This window comes from Desmodus rotundus, chromosome 3 (assembly GCF_022682495.2).
Source record: "Desmodus rotundus isolate HL8 chromosome 3, HLdesRot8A.1, whole genome shotgun sequence".
NCBI classification, from domain to species: domain Eukaryota; kingdom Metazoa; phylum Chordata; class Mammalia; order Chiroptera; family Phyllostomidae; genus Desmodus; species Desmodus rotundus.
The window spans coordinates 20,149,452-20,174,260 of record NC_071389.1 but is presented as its reverse complement, the minus strand read 5'-3'; the positions used below and the strand labels follow the sequence as shown (position 1 = coordinate 20,174,260).

At 48.6% G+C, this 24,809-nt stretch overlaps 1 protein-coding gene across 2 annotated transcripts; it reads left to right on the top strand.

The window, feature by feature from the left end:
• Positions 1–645: 645 nt before the first annotated feature.
• BSDC1 (BSD domain containing 1) lies at positions 646–24,269 on the top strand. 2 transcript variants are annotated; one of them, XM_024554524.4, is made up of 11 exons: positions 646–683; positions 944–1,004; positions 5,995–6,111; positions 8,212–8,379; positions 10,733–10,787; positions 12,450–12,565; positions 12,980–13,048; positions 13,216–13,294; positions 14,590–15,069; positions 21,135–21,238; positions 22,733–24,269. In XM_024554524.4, the coding sequence occupies exons 1-11, from the start codon at positions 673–675 to the stop codon at positions 22,763–22,765; spliced, it is 1,293 nt and encodes a 430-aa protein (XP_024410292.1). In that variant the 5' UTR covers positions 646–672; the 3' UTR covers positions 22,766–24,269. The 2 variants fall into 2 exon arrangements, with proteins under 2 accessions (XP_024410292.1, XP_024410291.1); XM_024554523.4 differs by lacking the exon at positions 22,733–24,269 and adding an exon at positions 21,327–22,577 and having other exon boundaries at positions 648–683.
• Positions 24,270–24,809: the final 540 nt, after the last annotated feature.

Below are 24,809 nucleotides of genomic sequence, written 5' to 3'. Positions count from 1 at the left end.
TTATCGAGTCGGGCCACCAAGAGTCGCGGTACTTGAATGTGTATCTCCCGTTATCTCCAGAGATTGCATTTAAGTCACCTGAACTTTTCTCCACACAAGTCCAAACCCTGGCCCAGAGCCCCGCGGTCTGCGCTTCAGGAATTAGACCGCAGAAACCCCAAGTAGCTGCCACGCGATTGGTTTCATAAAGGGGGGCGGTCCCAGCCCTGCACTCTGAGACCCATACGTTCGAGCTCCGGCCCGGCTCCCCGCAGCCAGGATCCCCCTCTCCCTCTCTCCCTCCCGCCAGGATCCCTCCCTCCCTCCCTCCCCTCTACTCCCAGTTTTCCAAAGCCCACCAAAAGGCACAACAACGATCTACAGAGCCACCATAGGGGATGTTGGCTGACACCCACAAAGACTCGAGGTTGGTGGGGGAGGAGCCAATGCTTGGGGTGGGCCTTAAGACAAAACTGAGGATTGGACCAAGCCTTCAGGGGCGGAGTTTAAGGGAGAAACAGAGAATGGACCAAGCCCAAGGAGGCGGAGCCTAATGATAAAACGGGGAGGAGATTGGGCTGAGGACGGTGTCCACGAGAGGATTGGGCCGAGTGCTTCGGGGCGGTGCTTGAGGGGGCGGTGCCGTGTCATAAGTCAAAGGTCAGTAAATAGTGGTGATGTCATGCAGGCAAGATGGCGGAAGGGTGAGCCCGTCATCTAACTCTGGGGCGTTGGGGCCTGAATTTTCTCAGGGTTGGGGTGCTGGGCCAGGGTCCCCGTGGGAAACAGGAGGCCAGGGCGGCGGTGGACAGAGCTGAGAAGGCGGGTGGAGTGTGAGGGGGATTGGGAAGCGGTCTGCGAAGCCTCAGACTGCGGGGCCACTTCTAAGGGGGAAAACTGAGACCCGATCATTGCGCGGGCAGGAGTCGCACTGCAGGGCTGCCAAATGTGTCTTCTTCCACAGGGAGGATGTGGGATGGTGGCGGAGCTGGCTGCAGCAGAGCTACCAGGCAGTCAAGGAAAAGGTAAGCCGGACCGGCGCCGCCTCATTGCAACTTGGTCGGAGCGTCCCCGCCCGACCTGTGTGGGTGCCGGGCTTCAGGGATGGACAGACTCTGTCCCTGGTTTTAGCCCCTTTCGGTCTGCGCAAGGACAGATCCCGACCCAGGCCAGTGTAACACTAGCCACAGTGAAATAAAAATTGTTTTAAAGGCCGGAGCGACTCTTTCGTAGGAATCCGTAGGAACGAGCAATTTATTCCAGCTCGGGAAATTCACAACTTCGTAGAAAAAAGAACGTTTGATGTAGGCCTTGAAGATAAACAGGTCTAGCAATGGAAACTTCCTCCTGTAGTCACTTAAATATTAGCGTTCATGCCACAGCCAGCACTCTGACAGGTTCCGAGGACACCGATGTTGGCCAAACGGATGCAGTCCTGGTTCTCGCAAAGCTCCCAGTCCAGTGGGGCGACAGCAGTCCCTGTGGGATGAATGAGACTTGGCTCTGCCAGTGAACAGTGCCATTGTGTGTTTCTGGTTCATTCCATGCTTGTCCGTCAAAACCAACCCCAATGAATTCTGGAAGAAAAGTAGTTGCTATTTACCGCGAGCATTTGGGGCAAGTCCTGCTTCAGCGCAGACTTCCGGATGCTTCTGGGCTCAGTTAAATCAGTTGGCTGCTCTGCAGACATTTTTGTTCTCCCTGGCCTGTACACACCTGTCAGCTCCAGCCCAGCAGATCTGGGAATGCCCTGAGCAGTTTGTTTTGATGAGGACCAAGAAAGAGAATTTCATACTGAGGTTTAATGGAAGAGACCTCCGCGTAGCTTGCTTTCTGTTGATCGATCCACTGAGAGTCTTTCATTTAGCAAATGTGTTTGAAGGCCTCCTGTGTGTTTCCCTCAAGGTTTGTTTACCATAACTCATGAAAAACAGCTAGTTGATTAACCTTCCATCTTCGTTCTTGGAGAACGCTCATTCGAAAGCAAAGGTTGGGGAGTGAGTGTTGTTTCTGCCTTTAATAATTCCCCATTTGTAAAGAAAAGGCTTAATTTCCCTTTCTTAGCTGCTTGCTCTTATAAGAACCTGGGCAAGTTATTTAACCTCTCTAGGTTTCCATTCGTCATCTGTAAAATGGGAATACTAATACATGCCTGATAGGATTTGTGTGAGGATTAAATGGTAATATATGTAAAGCACTAAGAAATACCTAGAACACAGTAAATTTGATAAAATAAATGTTGGCCATTTTTATTAAGAGTGTTGGGGAAACTCTTAAATACCACCCATCCGTTTCTCCTTCCATTTTTTTCTTGGTCTTTCAGTGCTTTCCTGGCCTTGCTTCCCTCCTTCCTATCCTGGTTCCATTTAGACTACTTAGTTCCCAGCACCTTCAATTTTCTTGTACCCCCCAGTGTACATGGCCTCGAAGAAAGACTACAGCTCTGAGATGGTATAATCTGGCTACTGTGTGTGTGTGTGTGTGTGAGTGTGTGAGTGTGTGAGAGAGAGAGAGAGAGCACACTTGCCCACAAACACTGGTAGAGAAAGTCACGTTGCTCTTTGGCCCTACCATAGAGTCCCCAACCTCATCTGGGCCTGAGCACCCCTAGTTAGCATCTTCAGCCTTTATGTCCTCCCCTTGCCTTCAGAAACTTTCCCCAAACCTAACTCTTAGTTCAAGTCCCCTGTTCAGCCCCCTTCCCTTTTACTTCAAGGAGATAACGTTAGCTCCCACATTTTAAAATTTGAGGTCAACAGCATGATCTCTCTGTAATTCCTCCCCACCCCTGAAGCCAGCATGTATCAACTTATCAACATACACACGCAGCTTCACCTACCACTTGCCAAATCCAGTGGGTGCTTTTCAGCCCTTATCTTCCCTCACCTTGCTGCTGCATTTGACACTAGTGATCACTCCCTCATTCTTGAAACTCTACTCCCTTGGTCTTCGTGACACGATTCTCTCTCAGTTCTCCAAATACTTCCCCAGGCTTTCCTTTCCTGACTGTTCTCAGGAGTTCCTCTTCCTCTGCCTCTTAAAGGTGTGGTGTTCGAGGGGCCTTGTCCTCAGTCCACTGCTCTGTTCATCAGCTTTTCTGGGTGACCTCCATTCTCTTGTTAGGGTGACTCAGTCCTTCTCTCTGAGCTTGCGTTTGAGAATAGCTCCTTCTGGACAACAGTTCCAGATACCCCACAGTCACTGCTGATTCTGCATGGCCAGAGTCACTGTCGTCATCTTCTCTCTAAAGCTGCTCCCCATCCAGCATTTGCTCTCTCCGTTGGCAGCACTGCATCTCCTCTAGTCGCCTAAGTTTAGCAGCCAGTGGTTCTTCCTTGATTCTGTCTAGTCCTCAGTCAATACACCTGTTTAATGACCAAATCCATCTCTTTCGCCGGATAATTCTTGAACCGGTCTCATCCTCTTCATCCTTACCAGCACTGTCCTTATTCTCCTGTTTTCTTTCCTGGACTCTTGTGGCAGCCTCATGACTGGTCTTCTTCCTTCTTCTAATCTTGTCACCCTTGGACCACATCAGTCCTTGGAATCACCTATTAAAAATGCAAATCTCATCATGGCCGTCCTCTTTCAAACCTTTGGTGGCTCTTCAACACCCACAGGGCTGATCAGGTGCTCCATGGTTGCCCTTGGCAACCTTCCCAGCTTTATCCCTCACTACTTCTGCTTTACCTTTTATATTCTTTAGGACTGACGCACTTGCAGGCCTCAGTAAACTCATGCCCCACCACACCCGGGCTTCTTAGCCTATTCTTTAGGGCACAGTCCAAATCTTACCAAGCTCCACGTAATACTCTGGTTCTGGTCTCTCCTTGCTTGTCTGCACTGTTATATGAGCATTTTCCCCAATAGACTGTGACCTTCTTGAGGGCAAGCACTGTGTTTATTCATATTTGTCCCTTCCGAGCTCACAGTCTAGTGAGGGAAACAACCATTCATCACATAATCATGTGGATGGTTATATAATTAAAGCTGCCTCATTACATGTAAATTTAACAAGCAAACATTTTTTGAGTGCTCACTGCATGCCCGACTCTTTGTCATACACTGAGGAAGCATCAGTGAATAAAACACATGAGCCTGGCCCTGGCTGTTGTGGCTCAGTGGATTGAGTGCAGTCCTGCAAACTAAAGGATCGCCAGTTTGATTCCCAGACAGGACACATGCCTGGGTTGCGGGCCAGGTCCCCAGAGGGGGGCGCGCGAGAAGCAACCACGCATTGATGTTTCTCTCCCTCTCTTTCTCCTCCTTTCCCCTCTCTCTAAAGATAAATAAAATCTTTAAAAAGAAATGAGTTCGATGTTCATGGAACTCACAGCTATGCGGGAGGATAGACGTGGAATGGGCAGTCATGAGCCTAAAGTGTGAGAAGCGTTAGGACGGTGTGCAGGTCTCTGAGACCATGAAGCAGGGAGCCACCTCAGACTGACGTGGCATCGGGGACGCTTCTCCAAGGAAGTGACATTAAGCATAGATCTGAAGGAGGAACAGGAGTTGGCCGGGTGAGAGGGCTCACTCATTGTGTTTGTTCTCTGCTGTGCTTTGAAGAGTTAGAACGGTGTGTCAAGGAGAGGAATGATATGTTCAAAATTCCTGAGGTAGGGAACATGCCAGAACGTTTGAGAAGCTTGAGGAAGGCCAGGTAGAGCTCAGTGAGGGGCACAGCGGTAGGAGATGAAAGGCTGCCAGAGGCAAGAGCATATGGGCCTTGCAAGTGAGTGTTAAGGTTTATACTTGCTCATAGGATACTGTGGAACCGTCAAAGAATGTACATGGCCTGCTCTGACTTAGAAAGCTCCCACTGGTGTCAGGAAGAGAATTTAACAGAAGCACCTGATGCATGCAACCTAGGAGGAGTCCAGGTTGGCCTGGACTAAGGTGGTGGCAGTGTGGATGGAGAGAGAATTAATGAATGACCCCTCTATCCCAATTAAGGAGTGCTGAGTCTGATATGGAGGCATAACGCCCACCCTCAGAGCAGCCTGTGGCTGATAGACGAGACTGTCCCACTCAGGGACTTCCAATGCTGATGAAAACTAAGCAGACCTTCCATAAAAAAAGCATCACCAGAGTACTAAAAAACATGCTAAAAAATTGCAGGTGGCTATCCTTGTGTAAAATGAGAGGGCTTGCAGGTGAGTACAGAGCTAGTCCAGGAAGGCGACCTTGAGTGGGTGAAGATGAAACAGACAAGGCAACACTTAGGCAAGAGCTGAGAGCTTGCTGTCTGAGGCTGGTTCTGAGTGCAGGATGAGAGGCAGATGGTGTAACAGAAGCAAATACCAGTGCTGCCCGAAGGAGCTCTATGAATGAATGGGACCAAGGAAGCCTGGGAGAGAATCCAGTCGGGTCTTTCTGTTAACACCCCCTTTGCTGAATGTAAAAATCAACACATCTTTTTACTGGTATTAAACTGTCAATAATCATAAAAGCTTTCTAAACTATTGTTATTATTGCGACATGTTCAAACTTTTCAGACACGTAATTTCACATACTGCCTCATTTCAACTAAATTTCCCTGTACCAAAAGAAGTAAAAATACACTTTCCTTTGATAAAAAAAAAAAAAATCACAGATCTTTTCACGTTATTTGAAACAAATGTCATGTCTTGAAGCATACCAAAGCGATGCAACAAAATCTGTTTTCAGATTGTATGTCCCCTTCCCCAGTCCGCTCTTGAGAACCGCTGATCTAGTCCCCCTCCTTCACTTTATAGGAGACAGCTAAGGACTAGATGAGAGTTAGCTCCTGGCTACATAGCTTGTAAGTGTCTGGGCTGATACTCAGTTCCTGTTCTCAAGCAGCAAGAAGTTCTTTGCTCTCTCTTGTCAGATACCAGGTCATGGAATTGGGACAAGTGAGCATTGTTTCTGAGCCCAGGCCTCCCGTGTCACTTGAGTTTTCCATGTGTCTGTTTGGTACAAAGAAGTGCAGGGAACAGCAACAAAGGGTGGCGGAGACAGCTGTCTCTGTCATCCTTCTCTGTCTTCCCATAGTCTTCCGAAGCCTTGGAGTTCATGAAGCGGGACCTGACGGAGTTCACCCAGGTGGTGCAGCATGACACGGCCTGCACCATTGCAGCCACGGCCAGCGTGGTCAAGGAGAAGCTGGCTGTGAGTAACCCCTGTATCCTCCAAGGGACTGTCCCTCACAGCCTGACCTGTTCTGGGACTACGGTGGGGGCTCCCAGCCTTTCTCCGATTTTTTTTTCTGTGATTGTTTTTCCCCATAGACTCTCATTTTGAGAGAATTGTGTTTGTCAAGCAAACAAGCTACCTATATGTATTAAATAGTAAGCTTTCTCACTTTGTCCTAGCAAATGTCCTCCTATTATCAAAGTCATTCATTATAGACAATTTAGAAAATACAGACAAGTAAGAGAGAAAGAAGGAAAGAAAGGCCTAGAGACGCCCATGATTCCCTCTCCCAGAGACGACAACTACCACTGCGTGGGGGGGCGGGCCCATTTACACTTTCTCGTTCAGCGTGGGAACCAGCTCCCTTCCATGTTGTGTAACCTACTTTCTGACTTGGTCGTTGCAGACCTCCTTCCGCAGCATCGCAGACAGCACAGTATTCTGTTGTGTGGTTTAACTAGTTCCTAGTTTCCTCTCTCGTGTCTTTCCCAGGACTGTAAACAGGGCTACAGTGAACACTCTGATGGCTAAATCTTTGCCTGTAACATATTCTTTATAATAAAATCTTGGAAGGGATTATAGGGGGAGTACAGTTTGGGGCCTTTTAATATCTGTTGCAAAAACTGTCCTCCAGAAAGGTGTGCCGACTTATATCCCTACCGGCCTTGCTTTTATTACTCAGGGATGTGAGTGGAATCCTCTTGTGAGAAAGGAGTTTGATTCTGAAGTCAGCGTGAAAATGAAAATTGTGTACAGTTAAAGATACCCTTGCAAGTCTCAAGTTTATGATGAAGTGCAGTGTACTGGTTTTACGTGACAGCATTTCCTTTCGTATTGGGACACACTGCAGTTTCTTAACTTGATCACCAGCTGAATCAATTTCCTTGTGACCGGAGGCCATGTCATGAAAAACATGTTTTGGAGTTTTGTAGCCAGGCTTGTTCGGTTGAACGTTGTAAAATACTGGCTGCCTGCTACCCACAACCGCTGATAAGTGTGAATGGCAAAGGGAAACCCTGTTGAACTTCGAGGAGCAGCCAGTAGCAGAAACAGCACTTGTTTCTTTCATTTGTTTATTCCTTGTTTTCATTTGACAGATACAGTTGTATACCTGTGCTAACATGTGCCAGGCACTGTGATGCATTCTAGGTTAAAATGCCTGGGCAGCTTAATTAGGAATAAATGTGACAGTTTTCCATGAGGTCTTTAGAGCCGCACCGTCTCTCAGCATCTCACCCCTGGGTACAAAGAAGCGCAGGGAACAGCAACAAAGAGTGGCAGAGACAGCTGTCTCTGTCATCCTTCTTTGTCTTCCCATAGTGACCAGCATGACCAGCGTGGCTCAAGCTTGGTGTCCCGCTTGCCCTTTCTGTAAGGTCTATACATAGGCCCTCAGCTGGCCTCAGGCTTTCCTCTGGGCAAGACTGTCTGTTCTAATCCTGCCCATGTTTCCTCAACCTTCATATAAAGTATTCTACTTCCTGAGCAATCATGATGATGAAATTGTGATATTTTGATATTGCTTTGTATTAAATGTTTGCTATGTGCCAGGTACTGTACGTGCCTCATCTCTGAATCTTCACAGCAGCCCTCTGAAGGAAGTATATTTATCTGCATTTTACAGATGAGGAAACAGAGATTCAAGGAGGGTGTAGGTCTCATAGTCAACAAGCAGTAGATTCAAATTCAAGTTTGACTCCACAGCTAGTGCTGTTTTCATCACTCTGCTCATGGTCTTCTTCCCCACTGAGTGTCCACAGCATAGCTCCTCTCCTGTCAGTTTTTGTTCAGTCTGGCTGGCCTTGAAATCTTGATGAGACAGCCAGTCAAGAAGCTCTGCTCTGACCTACAGAGGCCTACTGCAGCCCTATTCTGCACCCCCATCTGGGGGTGAAAACCCTGGCTGTCTGTCTCTCCTTCTCCAGCCCCAGAGATGGGGTGAGAGGTCACGGGCACTCCCTGGTCCCCACATACACAGTACACTTTTCCCCTGGTACTTCACTCCTTCATACCCCATACCCCAGACTGTAGCCTGCTTGTGGCCCACTTGCTTCCTCTGCTGGCTTCTCTTCGCAGACTGAAGGCTCCTCGGGGGCAACGGAGAAAGTGAAGAAGGGTTTGTCCGACTTCCTAGGGGTGATCTCCGACACCTTCGCTCCCTCACCAGACAAAACCATCGACTGTGATGTCATCACCCTGATGGGCACACCCTCTGGCACAGCTGAGCCCTATGATGGCACCAAGGTATCACTCACTAGTGGCCTCCCCTGCAGTTGCCTAACAGCACTGGGCTCTAGCTTCCCGCATGTCCTCCCAGAAGCACTAATGTTCAGGCTACAAAGTAAATATAGTATATAACTAAATTGGAGAATACCGATAAGCCAGAAGATAAGTGTTTCTAAACCCATAATCCCATCACTCAAAAAAGCCACTGATTTTTTGTTAGTGTTTAGCCTTTCATTTCTTTTTGTTTACAAACGTGGGTAAAGATAGTTTGCGTATTTTTCTCTATAACATAAAAGGCACTTTATATGTGCAATTTTATAACCTTTTTAAAAATTTACAGTAAATTTAGCGCCTTTCCTACCCACCATTATTTTTAATGTCTTTTGAACTCTGGCAAAGCAATCTAGCCTGATTTATTCAGTCATTTCCCTGATGTCCCACACTTGGATTCCTTTCAGCTTTCAGCCATAATTAGGAGTCCTGTAGGGAGCATCTCTACAGGCGTGATCTTCTCCACATTTGGGTTATTTAAGACTAATTTCCAGCCCTGCCTGGTGTGGCTCAGGGGGTTGAGCATCATCCCACAAACCAAAAGGTCGCTAGTTCAATTCCAGGTCAGGGCACAGGTTGGGGGCATGCAAGAGGCAACCAGTCGATGTTTCACACACTGATGTTTCTCTCCCTCTCTTTCTCTCTCCTTTTCCCTCTCTCTAAAAATAAATAAATAAAATCTTTTTTTTTTTAAAGACTGATTTCTAATAGGAATGCATGTATAGGGGGCAGTGGAGAGAATGTCTGTATTTCCTGCTGCATTTTATTTTCTCATCATTCTTGGATTTCACGGACTGTTTTCTCCTAATTTCACAGTATGGTGCCATAACCGTTTGGCCTCCTTTGTAGCATTTTGCCACATTGAATTTCCATTCCAAACCTGCTGGTTTTTCAAGTGTGTTTTTAGCATTAGAATTGGCACCACCACTCAGTGAAAATTTGAGTGGAATTGTGAAAATGTTTAAATTACAGGATTAAAACAGTGAATCACCAAAACCACTTGTTGAAGTTCTGGTGCAGCCAGCCAGCCAGCCCATGCTTCACGTAATTCGGAGGAAGAAAGGTGGGGCTCTCTGTGTACCAGCTACAGGTTGCCACATCTGTGGCCCTAACAGCAACACAGCTTATAGTTTCTCTTGGCAGCTGGCTGTCAAATTAAGACATTCTTTAAAAAACTTCTTTTTATTTATTGATTTGAGAGAGAGAGAGAGACATCGATGTGTTGCTCCACTTATTTATGTGTTCACTGGTTGATTCCCCACATGTGCCCTGACCAGGGATGGAACCCATAACCTGGTGTATTGGGGCGGTGCTCTAACCAACTGAGCAACCCGGCCAGGGATAAGAAATTCTTGATGAGTGGTTTTAATTTGGGGAAATTACATTATTTTAAAACCTGCCAATAATTTTGGACTTTATTAATATTTTTTATTAGCATTTTTCACATTTCACATAATTTCATTTTGCACATATAATTGTATAGCCTGTTTACACTGTATTTTCCTAGTTCCCAGGAGTGGAATACGGTGAAAGATCATTTTTCTCAGAGCCCCAGTCTTGGACTCCTAGCCCAGCACTCCACTCCCCAGCCACAGTATTAACTGACAAGTGCCCCGTGAACATGGTAGCCATCAGGGGAGGAGCTGGGCTCTGGTTGGTTGAGTACTGTGGCAGAGAGGGGGTGCCTTCTTTGCCCAACACCCCAGAATTTATGTTCTCTTTTTCTTTTTTTTTCTCTTTTTTTTTTTCTCCCCTCCCTTCCTTCCTTCCTTCCTTCATTCCTTCCCTCCTTCCTTTTGTGCTTCAGTCAACAAAAGGGAAACTTGAGGCCTCCGGGCCATGGGGTTTAGGCAGAACACCTCCTGTGGGCCCGAGAGGTGGTGGAGGAGCCTTATTTAACCTTCTTGGGGCGCACATTTGTTGGCGTGGCCACATTTCTTGGCAGCAGTTGACTGGGGGTGCAGGTGAGCGTACCACTCGTGGCAGATCTCCTTGTCACAGTTGTACTTCCGGGTAAACTGGCGGAGGAATGGCTCAATGATACCACCCCACAGGTGAAGCACCAAGGACAGGGTGGGCTCTTTCCAAAGAGTGTAGTCTGAGAACGTGTGGCCATCCTCCAGCTCAAGTTTGCCCACAAAAATCAGACCCTGCTGGTCAGGTGGGACGCCGCCCTCCTTGTCTCGGATTTTAGCTTTGATTCTCAGTGGCGTCACTGGGCTCAACCTGGAGGGTGATGGTCCAGCCAGTCAGGCTTCTCTGCATCTGCTAGGAAAGCTGCTCTGCTGCCTTGTTGAAGAGTCTTCTCCGTTTCTTACAGGCTCGTCTCTACAGCCTGCAGTCAGACCCGGCAACCTACTGCAATGAACCGGATGGTGAGAGGGTAGCGGTGAGGGGTGGGCCTGTGGGGCAGAGCGCCCAAGGGCGTCTGGGCTATGCTCCATTTGTCTCTGATAGCAGTGGCCAGGCCCCCCCACTGTGTAAAGGGACCAGAGTAGGGCTGGTGGTCTCTTCCTCCCTGAACCCAGGCGCTCTTCGTCCCTGTCTGCAGAGGCTTTGATCCTCTCCCTCACTTCAGCTCAGGCCTCCCCCCAGCCCTGCTGCCCTGCTGCCCTGCCTGTTTGCTAAACCCCTGTGGTAGAGCGAGCCCCGGGTCGGGAACTGGAGATCAGAAATGAGGCAAACCCACAACCTGGTCCAGACCTCCAGGAAACTGTTCTTGGAAGAGGGAAACAGGAAACAATGAATAAAGCAAAGATAGTAGATTTGGAGTGACTGCTGCTGTGGAACCAATGGGGGCAGTGGGAACCCAGAGGGATGGCACCCAGCCCACCCTGGCAACCTGTGACGTGACACTTGAATTGAGGTTTTAAGGGTGAATTAGCAGTAAACTTACTTTACCTTTAGAAGTGAGGGGTGGGTGTTCAAGCATAGCAGCCGAACACATGACGGTCCAGGAAGAACAGGGCGGAGGTGTTCGGGAAGGCTGGACTAAAGGGTGCCATGAGGGGTTGAGAGAAGAGAGCGCTGCGGGGGCAGCCGGGCCTGCGTGCTGTGGGCGTCAGGCTAAGCTGTTTGAATTTTGTCCCCAAAATGCTCAAGGTTGGGCTTCTTAACCTTTTTTTTTTAGTCACAAAGCCCCTTAAAAATCTGTTGAAAATGGCAATCCCTCTCTCCACAAAATTTTATGCAAAATGGGATTCTTTGACCCTTTAAAGCCTGTCTTTGGACCCTAGTTTTAAAATCCTTCCTATCGAGAACTATTAAAGGGTTTTGAGGCCTGATGTGATTAGCTTTTACATTTTATAAAAGAGCCCTGGGCAGTGTTGTGAAGGATGAAGTAGAGGCAGAGACAGAAGATGGGAAGAAAAATTAGGAGGTTTGGTAGCAGCCCTGACATCAGGTAGGGCCAGGACCTAGGAAGTAGCAGAAGGAGTGGAGAGGAGAGGGTGCCTATGAGACACTGAGGAAGTGGAATCCAGAGCAACTGGATAGGGAGGCATCTCGGAGGGTCCCCAGTTCTCCAGTGCATCAGGGTGGGTTGGGTTGGGCAGGATAGAAAATAAGTTGGGTTTGTAGCACCTGTGCAAGTAGACTTGTCCAGGGGGTACTCGGACCCCTGGATCCGGAGGGCTTCAAGAGGAAAGCAGTGGCTCCCAGGGTCAGAAACTGCATTGGTCTCGAGAGAGGACAGAGAAGTTGCCATTGGATCTGGCAACATGGGTGGCCTGAGAACAGCTGCTTCAGAGAGGAGATTCAGTGGCCAAGTGCGGTGGGGGCTAAAAAGTGAGCAGGCATGGCAGAGAATGGAGTCTGCAGCCCCTCCTGGAGACCACCTGGGTGCTGCACCCTGGTATCAGTAAGGCCCACCCACCCCTTCACCCTGTCTTTCCCCCTACCTTGGGCCAAATGGCTTTGAAAAAGACCTTAAGCTTCCCTCATTGTCCTCCATGTCCAGGTTTAGGTATGTTTTCTGGAGGCCCAGTGTCCTTTCCCCACACCCAGGGAACTGACCATCAGTGTCTGTCCTTCTACAGGGCCCCCGGAATTGTTTGACGCCTGGCTCTCCCAGTTCCGCTTGGAGGAGAAGAAGGGGGAGATCTCAGAGCTCCTTGTAGGCAGCCCCTCCATCCGGGCCCTCTACACCAAGATGGTGAGGGCCCAGTTGACAGGACCCTGGCCAGCTCCCAGGTTGAGGTGTCGGAGGTGGGAGGGGTACTTCCGAGTCATTTCAGAGTATCTGGCTTGGAGAGTAGTGGGCAACCCTGTAGAGCCAAACCAGTCAAGAGTCTGTGGAGGGAAACTGATCTGCCAGGTTTCTGGCCATCATGGTACGCAATGGAAGGGCTGGCAGAGCCAGATGGAATTTCTTTCCTCCGTCCTGGGTCAAGCTAGGCCAGGAAAGTAGCCGGGGTGCGGGGTGGGATAGAAGTGCTCTGATTAATCACTGCTCAGCCTCTTACTGTGTCTAAAATTCAGAGTGGCTAGGAGCTGGCTGATAAGGCTGGGGATGCAGACCCCACACAACCACTTCAAAAGTCTCATCACTGCTATCCTGTCCTTCCAGGTGCCAGCGGCTGTTTCCCATTCAGAATTCTGGCATCGCTATTTCTATAAAGTTCATCAACTAGAGCAGGTATGCTGGCCTAGCCTGGGGAGGTACTCCACTCAGCCGTGGGGAAAGTGGACTGTATTTTGTTGAGGAAAGAAGGGGACACAGGGTGTCAAGAGTTCTGGGGTTGGACCAGGGTGTGAGAAGAGGGTGCTCTGACTGCTCCTGGCCGTCTACTCCCCCACATTCAGGAGCAGGCCCGGAGGGATGCCCTGAAGCAGCGGGCAGAACAAAGCATCGCTGAGGAGCCTGGATGGGAGGAAGAAGAAGGTAAGAAGCGATGGGCCAGTAATAGGTCTTGCCTATGGGCGACTCTCTGGGCGATTCTCTGTGAAGCCTGGAGAGATGTGGCACCCCAGGGAAGAGGAAGGAATGAGTACAGTGTATGTGCGTGCTGAGGATCGGCGGAGCTGACAAGGAGATGTGTCCCAAGGCTGGAAGAATCCCAGGCTTAGGGATAAAAAGCACAAGCGTCAGTTGCAACAGATTCCCCTGCCAGCCATGGACCAGCTCCTTCAGAGTCACCTGGGTGCTGATTGAAATTCCAGAGCCTCTTATCCCTCCTCATAAGACTCTGTGGCTAAACTTGTTAATATTAATTGACTTGGGAACTACTGGCTTAGGGAGCGAGCTGAACATCCTCTGTGGCAGCTCAGCTCAGGACAGTGTGTTGGGGCCACCTGCACGATATAATACTAAGATGTTTAATAAGTGCTTATATCATAAGCCCAATCTGTACTAAGAGCTTTGTATATAAGGTCGTGACCACAACCCTGTTTTACGAGTGAAGCAGGTAAGTTAAAGAACAACTAAGTTCCTTGCCCAAGATCACACACTTAGGATGTAACAGAGCCTGACCTGAACTTAAAACTGACTGACAAAGAAAAGGTAGCCCTGACTGGTGTGGCTCAGTGGGTTGGACATCATCCTGCAAACTGAGAGGTCACCAGTTTGATTCCCAGTCAGGGCACATGCCTCGGTTGTGGGCCGGGGCCCCAGTTCTCAATCAGTGTTTCTCTCCTTCCCTTCACCTCTCTGTAAAAATAAATAAAATCTTAAAAAAGAAAGTAAAGAAAAATAGAAGTGATTGACAAGTCTTGGCTTTTTAATCTGCTATACCTTCGGGCTGCATTTCCGAAAGCCCAGTGCCCATCAGGTAGGCGCGAGGCCTCGAGTGCAGGAGACGCTTGGACGAGGAGTTTCTGCAGAAGAACCTGGTGGAAAATGGGGAGGAAACTGGCACCTTTAGTCTTATTTTTTTTTTTTCGGTTGATTTTAGAGGGAGAGAAAGGGAGAGAGAAACATTGATTTCTTCTATTTATTCGTGTACTCATTGGTTGCTTCTTGCATGTGCCCTGACTGGGGATCAAACCTGCAACCTTGGCAGGATTGATCCTTGGCAGGATATCAGGATGCTGCTGTAATCAACTGAGCTACCTGGCCAGGGCAGGTCTTGATCAAAGTAAACTTTGGAGGAACCCTGAGACCTGTCTTCAGAGAGCTCCGAGGTTGTCTTCCGCTAACCAGGCACATTGCCTGTTTCCCCTGCTTTTCTCTCTCGACAGAAGAACTTGTTGGCATTTCACCCATGTCTCCAAAAGAGGCAAAGTCTCCTGTGGCCAAAACATGCACATCCCTTGAAGGAGAGCCTGGCCCCCAGAGCCCCTGTGAAGAGAGTCTGGTGATCCCAGTAGAGCCTCCACCAGAAGTGACCCCGTCAGAGAGTAGCGAGAGTATCTCCCTCGTGACACAGATTGCCAAACCTGCCACCACACCTGAGGCACAAGCGCTGCCCAAGGACCTGTCCCAAAAGCTTCTAGAGGCATCTTTGGAGGAACAGAGCCTGGCTGTGGATGTGGGCGAGACTGGACCCCCGCCCCCAGCTCAGTTCAAGCCCCACACCCCTGCTGGCCGCCCCAGTGGCCCTGAGCCCAGGCCTCCAGTCAGAGTAGAGACTCTCAGGGAGGAAGTGCTCACAGACTTACGGGTGTTTGAGCTGAACTCGGACAGTGGGAAGTCTACACCCTCCAACAATGGAAAGAAAGGTAAGTCAAGGCCCAAAGCCCAGGGAGTGTGTGGGGCAGAGCAGGTGAGAGTTGACACCTCACAAGGCAGGCTTGTCTCCTTGTCCCTTGTGAGGATTCTAGGAGCAGATGTCCTTCATTTGTGATACTGGTGATGATGACAGCTTCTCTATATTCTTTATTACCGTATTCCATCAATTCTAAAATGCATAGATTCTCAGAAATAAGCATGCATCTTACAATTATTGGGATCTTAGAGTCAACAAAGTAAGGTTTATGTCAGATCCTGTGCTAAGTTTGTAACACAGCCTTTAATGTCTCACATCTTAAAACCGAGAGGTCAGTATTACTATCCTCGTTCTACAAATAAAGTGAGGCTCAGAAATGATAAATAACTTGCTCAGATTCACATGCCGAGAAGTGGCAAGTCCAGATTCAGATCTGGTCCCTCTGACTCGAAGCCCACAGCCTTAACTGCCTACCACGCTGTGCTGTTTTCTCTCTTATTGTGCAGTTGAACCTTGTCCTGGGGTGGGTATTCCTGTGACACTGATTGATGTCAAGGATCTTCTTCCCTGGGGACTTTAGGATTAAAGATTTTAGAGAGAGGGGAAAGGCAGGAGAAAGAGGGAGAGAAACATTGCGTGATTGCCTCTCACACACCCCCAACTGGGGACCTGGCCTGCAACCCAGGCATGTGCCCTGACTGAGAATATCACCGGCGACCTTTCGGTTTGCAGGCCAGCCCTTACCCACTGATCCACACCAGCTAGAGCTACTATTATGAAATATATAAATAAAACTTACATGTTCGGCTGCTGTGAGCCAGCTTAAGTACTAGAGCTTTAGTCTCTTATCTGTATAATGAGATTTGAGTCTGGAGACTCTGACTTTAGGCCAGGAGGTAACCTCCTTAACTCCTTGAATTAAAGGACAATCGTAGCTCTATTGTCACATCCAAAATACCTCTTTAGAGAGAGCCAAGTATCAGTGAGACCTCCTGTCCACTTCTCCCACACACATGCATCCTGTGTTTGCCAACACTCAGTACCAGTTAGCCACAAAGCTTGGCCAGCTGGTGAGTGCTGGCCTGCTGGCACAATGAGGGACTGTTTTGCTATAGTGGGTGGGAAATGGGCCCCACCCCGCCCTGCCCTGCTCCCTGATGGAAACTGCAGGGTACCTAGTTTCCATCACAGTGCTTTCCTTCTGACTCTGGTTCAGTGAGGTCATCCATTGAGCTCCTACCTAGTCTTTGTGAGACACAGAGGAGGGAGGGGCCAAGGCTGCAGTCTTTATGATGAAGCGTAAAGCAGTATGGGACAGACGTGATACTGGAGAAGGTCAAAGAAAGAAGGAACCTCTGGGCATCAGTCAGCACGTGTTTCACCGCGGAGACGAGCATTGTATAGGAGAGTTTGGGGCAGGTGCAGGGGAGCAGTCCAGGCTGAGTGGGCCTACAAAGTCCATAGAGCAGAGGGCATGGGGCACATTGCAAGGGTGGTGACCAAAGCCCACTTTTTTGTATTGTCTCCGAGGAGAGGGAGGAATAAGAAGGGTGGATGGATTGGCTCAGAAATAGAACTTAAGGACTTAAACTGAATTAGAAGGTTGAACCTAGCGCCACAAAGCTGCAGGGCACGCTGCTTATATGATATGCCCAACCTTGCAACCCACTAAGAGCCTTGCATGTCGAGGCTCCAGGTTCCAATTCCAGCTTTGCTTATAAGCCATATATGACTTCAGAAAGCTTACTGAGCTCTAAGCCTCTGTTTACTCCTCTATAAACTGGAAGTAATTGTTCCACGACAGGTCCTCAATCAGGGAAGAAATCTGAGTGGAGCTCTGCTTTGGAGAAACGATGATGATAAAAAGAGTCACTATTCCCTGAGCACTTTCCACATAGCTCTGTGCTAAGCACTTGATACGCATAATCACTCAGTCTTCACAAAAGCCCTGTCCAATTTTCCCCATTTTTTACTGGTAAGAAACAGATCAGTTACCTACCCAATAAGTATTTAGAAAAGTATGAAATCGTCCTTTAAGAGAGTGGATGAGTTGGTAGGTGATGGGCCCAAAAGGTAGTGTGGGGTTGCTGGTGGGTGGTAGCAAGGACCCATTTGAGGTAGGGGCCCTGAGTTTTGAGACACCAGTCAGCATATTGCACTCTTGTCCAGCCACATTCAGCTGCTCAGGTGCAGACACAGAGCAGGTGGGGGGGGTGGACTTAACCAGGGGTCAAATTTAGCTGGGTGAAACCAGTGGAGGAAGTATGGGCAAGAAGTGATTAGAGTGACAGCTTGTGGGATCTGAGCTGGATAAGGTGGGGAATAACAGTGAAAGAGTTGGAGGGTTAGAGAATTTTAGGTTCCATTTGGAATTGGAATAGAGAGCATGATCAGGAAAAATGAGTGGTGGGTAGAAGAGACCTGACAAAATGAGATGATGGGGAAGATGCAGTGGAAGCTCTTAACCGCTCTGTTCCACTGTCTCTGATATACTTGGGGATTCACAAAAGGAGAGGCTTGGGATTTGATGCAGAAGACCCACCAGAAGTAGTAGTAGGCAGTGGGGGGAAGCCAGAGTCTTAGACTAGGGTAGGACAGTGGGAACAGGGTACAGGGGGTAAATCTTAAAGGAAGAATGGAGACTTAGAGACAGAGTGACTCCTTTCCTTCCTAAGGAAGTGACCATAAGAAGTGACATGAGGGGGGCTTGGTTTCTGGATGCAGCAGAATCTCTTGGGGTCTAGCCACAGGGACTCCCAGGTCCCAGGGCAGCCCCTGCCATTGCAGAGCTGCTTCCCACCTGAGGTTAGTAATCAAAAAACAGAAAACTTCCATCATCAAGTCTAAAACTGTTGTTGCATAGATGAGTTTTCTGCCATGTGTACTGTATAACGGAGATTTTTTTTTTTTAAGATTTTATTTAGTTACTTTTGGAGAGAGGGGAAGGGAGGGAGAAAAACATCAGTGTGAGAGAGATACATCAATTGGTTGCCTCTCGCACACCCCCAGTCGGGGACCTGGCCTACAATCCAGGCATGTGCCCTGACTGGGAATCAAACTGGCAACCTTTGGTTCTCAGGCCAGCGCTCAATCCACTGAGCCACACCAGCCAGGGCTGTGTAACTAGATCTTAGTACTCTTTGTGTGTGTCAGGACAGGATGGTGGGATGAGGCAGATGGCAGAGCCCAGGTTCACATCTCTGCTACTCGAAGCCTTCATGCCTTCATTTCCTCATCTGTAAATCAGAACTGTAAATGCCCACCCTTGAGGGTGGGTGTGAAGTGCTCTTAAAGTTTAGCCAATAATCTGTTTTCTAAACCTGGAAGGGTCTGCCCTAGCATTTAAGCCTGAGGAAGAGAATTTCAAGTCCCTAGAAGGTAACCCAAGGTTAGGGAAAGCTGTCATTGCCACAGCCACACCTCGGAAGTGATGAATCAGCCAGGAGTCTGGCTTTTACCCCACAGGAACCCTGTACTGTCCCATAGTCAGGTGTGTTGCCGCCAAAGTGTCCTGAAAGCCCAGGGATGTGTCTTAGATGTGGAGTCAGAAGAACTGGGTCTTGGTTGCAGATCTGCCTCTGACTAGCTATGGGACCGTGTGCAACATCACCTAACTCTGAGGCGAGGCCTTTAGGGACTCTATGTTAAATATCCACTGTGTATATGTTACAGGCACTTTACATTGATACCACTAACACTAACTCTGTGGTCTGTCAAAATGCAGGCTCTGGTCTACACAGAACCACCCAGGTACCTGCAGAGTTCTGGGACACCACCTAGATCTGCTCAGTCTGAATGAGAGGGTTGGAGAAGCCGGAATCTGCATTCTTTCTCTTTTTTTTTTTAATTTTTAAAAAATTATTTAAATTTCTTTATTAAAAAATACTAATAGAAAGGAAGGAAGGGAGGGAGAAAGGGAGAGAAATGTCAGTGTGTGGTTGCCTCTCGAGTGCCCCCTGCTGGGGACCTGCCCTGCAACCCAGGCATGTGCCCTGACTGGGAATGGAATTGGTGACCCTGTGGTTCCCCGGAGCTCAGTCCACTGACTCACACCAGCCAGAGCGGAATCTGCATTTTAATAAGCTCCCTCAGTGGTTCTTTGCAAAAAGGGTAGTTTTATTCTTACTTTATAAGTAGACTGAAGCTCTGAATGACTTGCCCCAAAACTACAACAATAGATAAAAAGAACAGAGATTCTGCCCTGACTGGTGTGGCTCAGTTGGTTGGGCATCATCCTGCAAAGCAAATGGTCGCTGGTTCAGTTCCTGGTCAGGGCACATGCCTGGGCTGTGGGTTTGGTCCCTGCTTGGGGCAACAGATCAGTGTTTCTCTCTCACATCAATGTTTCTCTCCCTCACTTTTTCCCTCCCTTCCCCTCTCTATAAAGAAATAAATCTTAAAAAAAAAAAAAATAGAACAGATTGTACTCAGGTCTACTTGTTTGTTTCCAGAGACCATGCTTTCATAATGAGCTAGGTGGCTAGGAAGAGAGAACAGTGTGAGACCCCTTATGAGGAATATGGGGGTGGGGCTTAGCCTAGGCATCTGGTGAGGAGTAAGCTAGACAAGAAATAAGGAAATATTCATGTGTCATGGTTTTGGGGGAATCAGGGGCCTATACTTATTAAGGTGCTTTAAAAAAAGATGACAAAGTAATATATGTTCCTTTTAGGGGAAAAAAACACCAAGAAAAATTACCCCATGACCTCATCACCTAGAAATAACTACTGTTGGTGTTTCTGTGGGTCACTGCTCACCTTTTCTGTGTGTGCTGCATCTGTGAGCGTATTTCTGAAATGGAATCTGACTGCATATTCTTTTTTTTAACAGGGACTATTTTTGTAGTTTTCTTCTTAGTAATAACTTTCAGTGTACATTTTTAAAGTGTTGCCTGTAAGAAGCCATAACCAAATATGAATTTTTAGAGTGGTAGTTATTAAACTTTTAGCAGGCATCAGAATCACCTAGAACAGGGACAGGTAAACTTTTTCTGTGTTGGGCCAGTCTACTTTTATCATAGACTTTGGGGGGCATACAGTGTGTGCCCCGGCTACCCAGCTGTGCTGTTGTAGCCTCAAGGCAGCCATAGGCAATGTGTACACAAAGGGCCATGGCTGTGTGCCAAATTTTTATTTCCAAAAATAGTGGAAGGGTGGATTTGGTCCACGGACCATAGTTTGCCAACCCCTAGTTCAGAGAAAGGGTCCACGAGTATTTACTGAGCACAAACTCTGTGTTCTAGTCACTTGGAGTATAAAACAGAAGTCCCGCCTGCCCTTAGGGAGCTCTCATTCTAGCTCCTGCATTATTAGACAGTAAACGTATTAAATCTGATGGTACGTGCCAGAAAATGATAAAACAACGGGGAGAGAATAACGACCAGAGCAGAGTATAAGGGAGTAGGTCGCAATTTAAAAGGGTGGCTAGGGTAGGCCGTACTTAGACTGTGAGATTCGAGCAAAGGTATAAAGGAAGCAAAGGAGTTGGCCTGTGGATATCTGCGAGTCCCAGACACAAGGGCACACCCCCTGCAAAGGCCCTACAGTGGGAGTGTGCCTGGTGTGTTTGCACAGGAGCGAGGTCAGTGGAGGTAGGATGTAGTCAGTAAAGAGGAAGAGATTCAGTCTTTTTCCGGGAGATTTTTGTGGCTCCCAAGGAACCTCTGGACCAAAGTGCTTCTCCACTACTCATTAACTTGCTTTGCCTCACTTAGTAGTAGAGTTCAGTACTATTTAAATGTATATAAATGTTCTACATCCTAAACGTAAAAGTCACATAATGTTCCATCATGTCACCATACCGTTTATTTGTTTGTAATTCCCTTATCAGTGGACTTTCAGGTGGTTTTTAAGTTTTCATCACTGCAGCAGCACTACAGTGAACATTCTCTTGGCTACAGCTCTGACTGGATCTAGGATTCTTCCTTAGATTCCTTAAAGTGGGAAGTGAGCTAGAGTGACAGCGGAAGGCACAGACCCTCGGTGCGTATTGGTCAGGTCCTTTAGAGAGTGCCGTCACCCGGCTACAGCCTCTGTGCACACCCCTTCCTGAGTTTGACGCTGTGGGTTACGGTTCCAGGCTCGAGCACAGACATCAGCGAAGACTGGGAGAAGGACTTTGACTTGGACATGACTGAAGAAGAAGTGCAGATGGCACTTTCCAAAGTGGATGCCTCGGGTGAGGTGAGTGGATCTGGCTGGCCACAGGGAAGCAAGCCCAGCGATCCCAGGGTCTGAGGCCTTTCCCCACCAAGCCCAACTGTCCCCTCAGGGTGAACCCCTGTGCCTCTCTGAGGTGGCAGGCTGCAGGAAAGAGAGCTGGGACCTCCCATTCTGGCCCTGAGCAGGCGTCATCGGCAGGCTCTGCTTCCCCTCAGCTCCAGGATGGACGAATGGGAGAGTTCCTGACATTAGCTCTGTGTCAAAATCACCAAGGGACTATTAAAAAGTACAGATGCCAAACCCTGCTCCAGATCTTCTGACTCACGGCCCTGGTGTGCGGCCTGAGCAGGTTTCTCGCCTTGCAGACCAAAGACCGTGATCTAGGGCTAATCACTTAACCAGAGCCTCTATTTTTTCATCTAAAACCTGGAATTAATGATTATGAGCTTATAAGCTGTGATAGACAATGCACGTAGACGTGTTAGGCATAGAGTGCCTGGGACATGGGAGCACCAGTTACCAAAACCACCACAGGACCCAGACCAGGTGTAAGCTCAGAGGCCTGGTACTCACTGTTCACTACTTCTCAAAGTCATGAATGGGTCCTTTTAAATGAGAGGCTGGGGGGGAAAGCTCTTGTAGCTGATAAGCAGCAGGACTGACCCCCCGCCCAGACATACGATTCAAGTCACTGTTACTTCTCTGTCACACGAGAACCACACGGTTCCTTCCATCGTGTAGCCCATGAGCCTGCTAAAGAGGCGAACGGATTAGAGGCACGGAAAGGGCCTGGTTTTTCATACTGGGAGACTGAAGGCTGCGAGGAGGGAGTGATGCATGCAAGGGCATTTTGTACCGAGTCTCGCTTTACCCAAGGCAGAGAAGGCCATGCTGCCCTGTCATGCCTGGGGGCGTCATGGCTCTGGTGTCTTCGCAGCCCTCTTCTAAAACCTGACATACAGTGTCCCTGAGCAGTCATTCTGTAACCCATCATAGTAGGGATCTGCTGACAGCAGGCCAAGAGAAGGTTGCCTGGGAAGACTGCTGGGGACTGGAGTGCCGGAGCCCCCAGTGAAGACCCTGTGAGCGCGTGTAGTCCAGGGCCACGCTTCCTTCCAATTACAGTGCTACTCTCCAGTTCTCTGCCTCCCTGAGCCATCTTCTTAATCAGTTCAGCAGAAGACAAGTTTTGCTTAAGGAACTGACTGACTTGGTTCCTACGGGCAGGGCATCCCCCTTGTAGAACCCAGTGTTGGTGGGTGGAAGCATTTCCTTTGGTTCTGAAATGGTCACAGCAGCAGATCGACCCTTTAGGCAGACAACTCTGCTCCCCAGACACGTTCTTTAAGACTAAGTGGTTCATTCTCATGGGCACCATATGGTCCAGGGTAGTGGGGTGGGGGTGAGGGTGGGGGAGGGCTCTCTGGAAATGGAGGCAGCAAGGGGAGCTTGAGCCTGGGCTTGACTTAGAGTAAATTTGTTTTTGTGCTCTCCATTATCCCCTCCCATTTGCAGCTGGAAGATGTAGAGTGGGAGGACTGGGAATGAGGGGAGCCAGGGCGAGCAGCTCCCTCTCCACAGCACCTCCCATTTCCCTCGATCGTCTCAGCCCAGCCCTGGAAGACAGTGATCAAGAATGTTCCCCAAATGGCCTCTGTCAACTAGAGCTCTAGGCACAGATTCTGGTTGCTCCTTGCCGGCCCTGTGGGTCTCTGCTCACAGCTGGGAAGGGGCTCACAAAATCCAAACCGAGAACTCTGGCTTGTGCCAACCACAGGATGACCTAAGGGGGAGGAAACCTGCCCCCTCACCAGAAGAGCCTACATTTCTCTGCTGAATACCCACTGTTCTTGGGGACTCTTGCTGGAAAGTCCCAAGGGATAGCTCCATCCCTTCTGCCTGTGTGAACAGGAGCTAAACCACCAGTCTCTTGGAGGAAGCCAAGTCAACACACTGTCTGTCCATAAGCAGGCAAGGAAGGCCATGCCACCTGCCTTTGGCTGGACAGGCATGGCAAACACATTTTGGTCCCTATTCCAGTGGGTAAGAGACATTTGACTCTGGGAAATTAGCCTCTCTTGGGAACCTCCCATTCCCAGGCATTTTCCGTTCCTGGAAAGGTTCCTTGTGGTTCAGAATCTAGAGACCAAACCCTGACTTGTACCTTTTTGCATCCAGTCCAGGCTGGTTTGTCCCCAACGCCTTTCCCAGGCCTTGTTCATGTCAGATGCACCCAAGTCCTTAGCCCACCTGTGCCACCTGCAAGACTCTGCTCTTGCTTCTCTTCCCCTCCCCAAGAAGGGAGGGGCCACTGCAGGCCCTTCTGTGCGATGCCTGGCAGGGTACCTTGTCCAGCCAACTACCCAGCTTGGTTCACCTGGATCTTAGGACACAAGCCAGCTCCAAGTGATACAGAGCAGTGAGCAAAGCTGAATACTTACATCCCTGGTAAGCGCAATTTCTCTGCCTCAACCCTTCTGCTTGAAGGGATGTACTGGGGGTGAATTCTTGAGACTCTCACCAGGCTTCTGAAAAAGCTCTTCCTGAAGGCAGACCCAGTCTTTATGGCTCTTACCCTCCACTCTGGTAAAGGTACACCTCTCTTGGGGGAATGAAGGGCTGCAGGAATCCCTGGAGACCCTGGTGCTTCACGATGCTGCTCTGGTGATTCTTGTGCATAGTCTGGTGTGCTCACCAGTGACTTAATGGGATCGAGGCAGGGACGCCAAGAGAGTGGTGGTCACTTCCACTTGAAACCTTCAGTGAGGGTGTGGGATGGAGAGAATGCTGAGTTTTTTTGATGGGATGGGGTTTTTCTCTCTTTGTAATTTCTTCAGTTTAATTAATCTTTTGGTTGTTTGTGCAATATTATATATTTTAAATTATAATGCATCTCCCCAGAGTATTTTGTAGCCGGGAAAAGAAAAAAGGAAAAAAAAAAAAGATTCTAACAGCTGTTAGTTTTGTAATTAAAAAGAAAGAAAAAGGAACTTCGTCCTGAACATTTTCCAGACTTGCCGTTAACAGCATTAAAGAGATTCAACAGAAGCTGGAAGGTGTCTGGGGGTCTGTTCTTGTCCCCCATGGCAGCTGCCCTGGAGTCAGGGCAGGACGCACACAATGTACAGAGTGGCTTCCTGCTTGGAGGGGGGCGGGGGGGGGCACGGCACGGATGGGAGGTAGCATGGGTCCTAAGGAAGTCCCTTGTCCTCACCCAGACTCAGCCAGCTTTGCCTTTGGGATGAGGAAGGGACGGGGCCTGCAACAGGCTTCTCACCAAGGCATGGAGTCAAGAGGCCAATTCTGCATTCCCAATGCTTCTGCTTTTATTTGGAAAGGAAGTTGCAATAACAGTGGCTCCAATTGCTCTTTGTCATTGTTCTCCTCTCCTCCCCCTATATGTGTATGATTCTGAGGTCTAATTTATCTTTAGTTAAATACCCGTATGAAAATCACTTGTCAGCCATAATAAAAGGGAAGTCTGAATGAGGCCCTCTGGTTCCATGAAAATCTTTAAAGGGAAGGAGAAGGCTGGGGAAGGTGTAGGTAAGTTTTAGGATAAGTAAACTTAGAGTGTAAAATATATATCACC

Excerpts from the sequence above, each read along its gene's own strand:
- BSDC1 (XM_024554523.4), top strand. Across the intron at positions 6,112-8,211 it reads TGGTCAAGGAGAAGCTGGCT|ACTGAAGGCTCCTCGGGGGC; the intron begins GTGAGTAACCCC and ends TTCTCTTCGCAG. Across the intron at positions 10,788-12,449 it reads CTACTGCAATGAACCGGATG|GGCCCCCGGAATTGTTTGAC; the intron begins GTGAGAGGGTAG and ends GTCCTTCTACAG.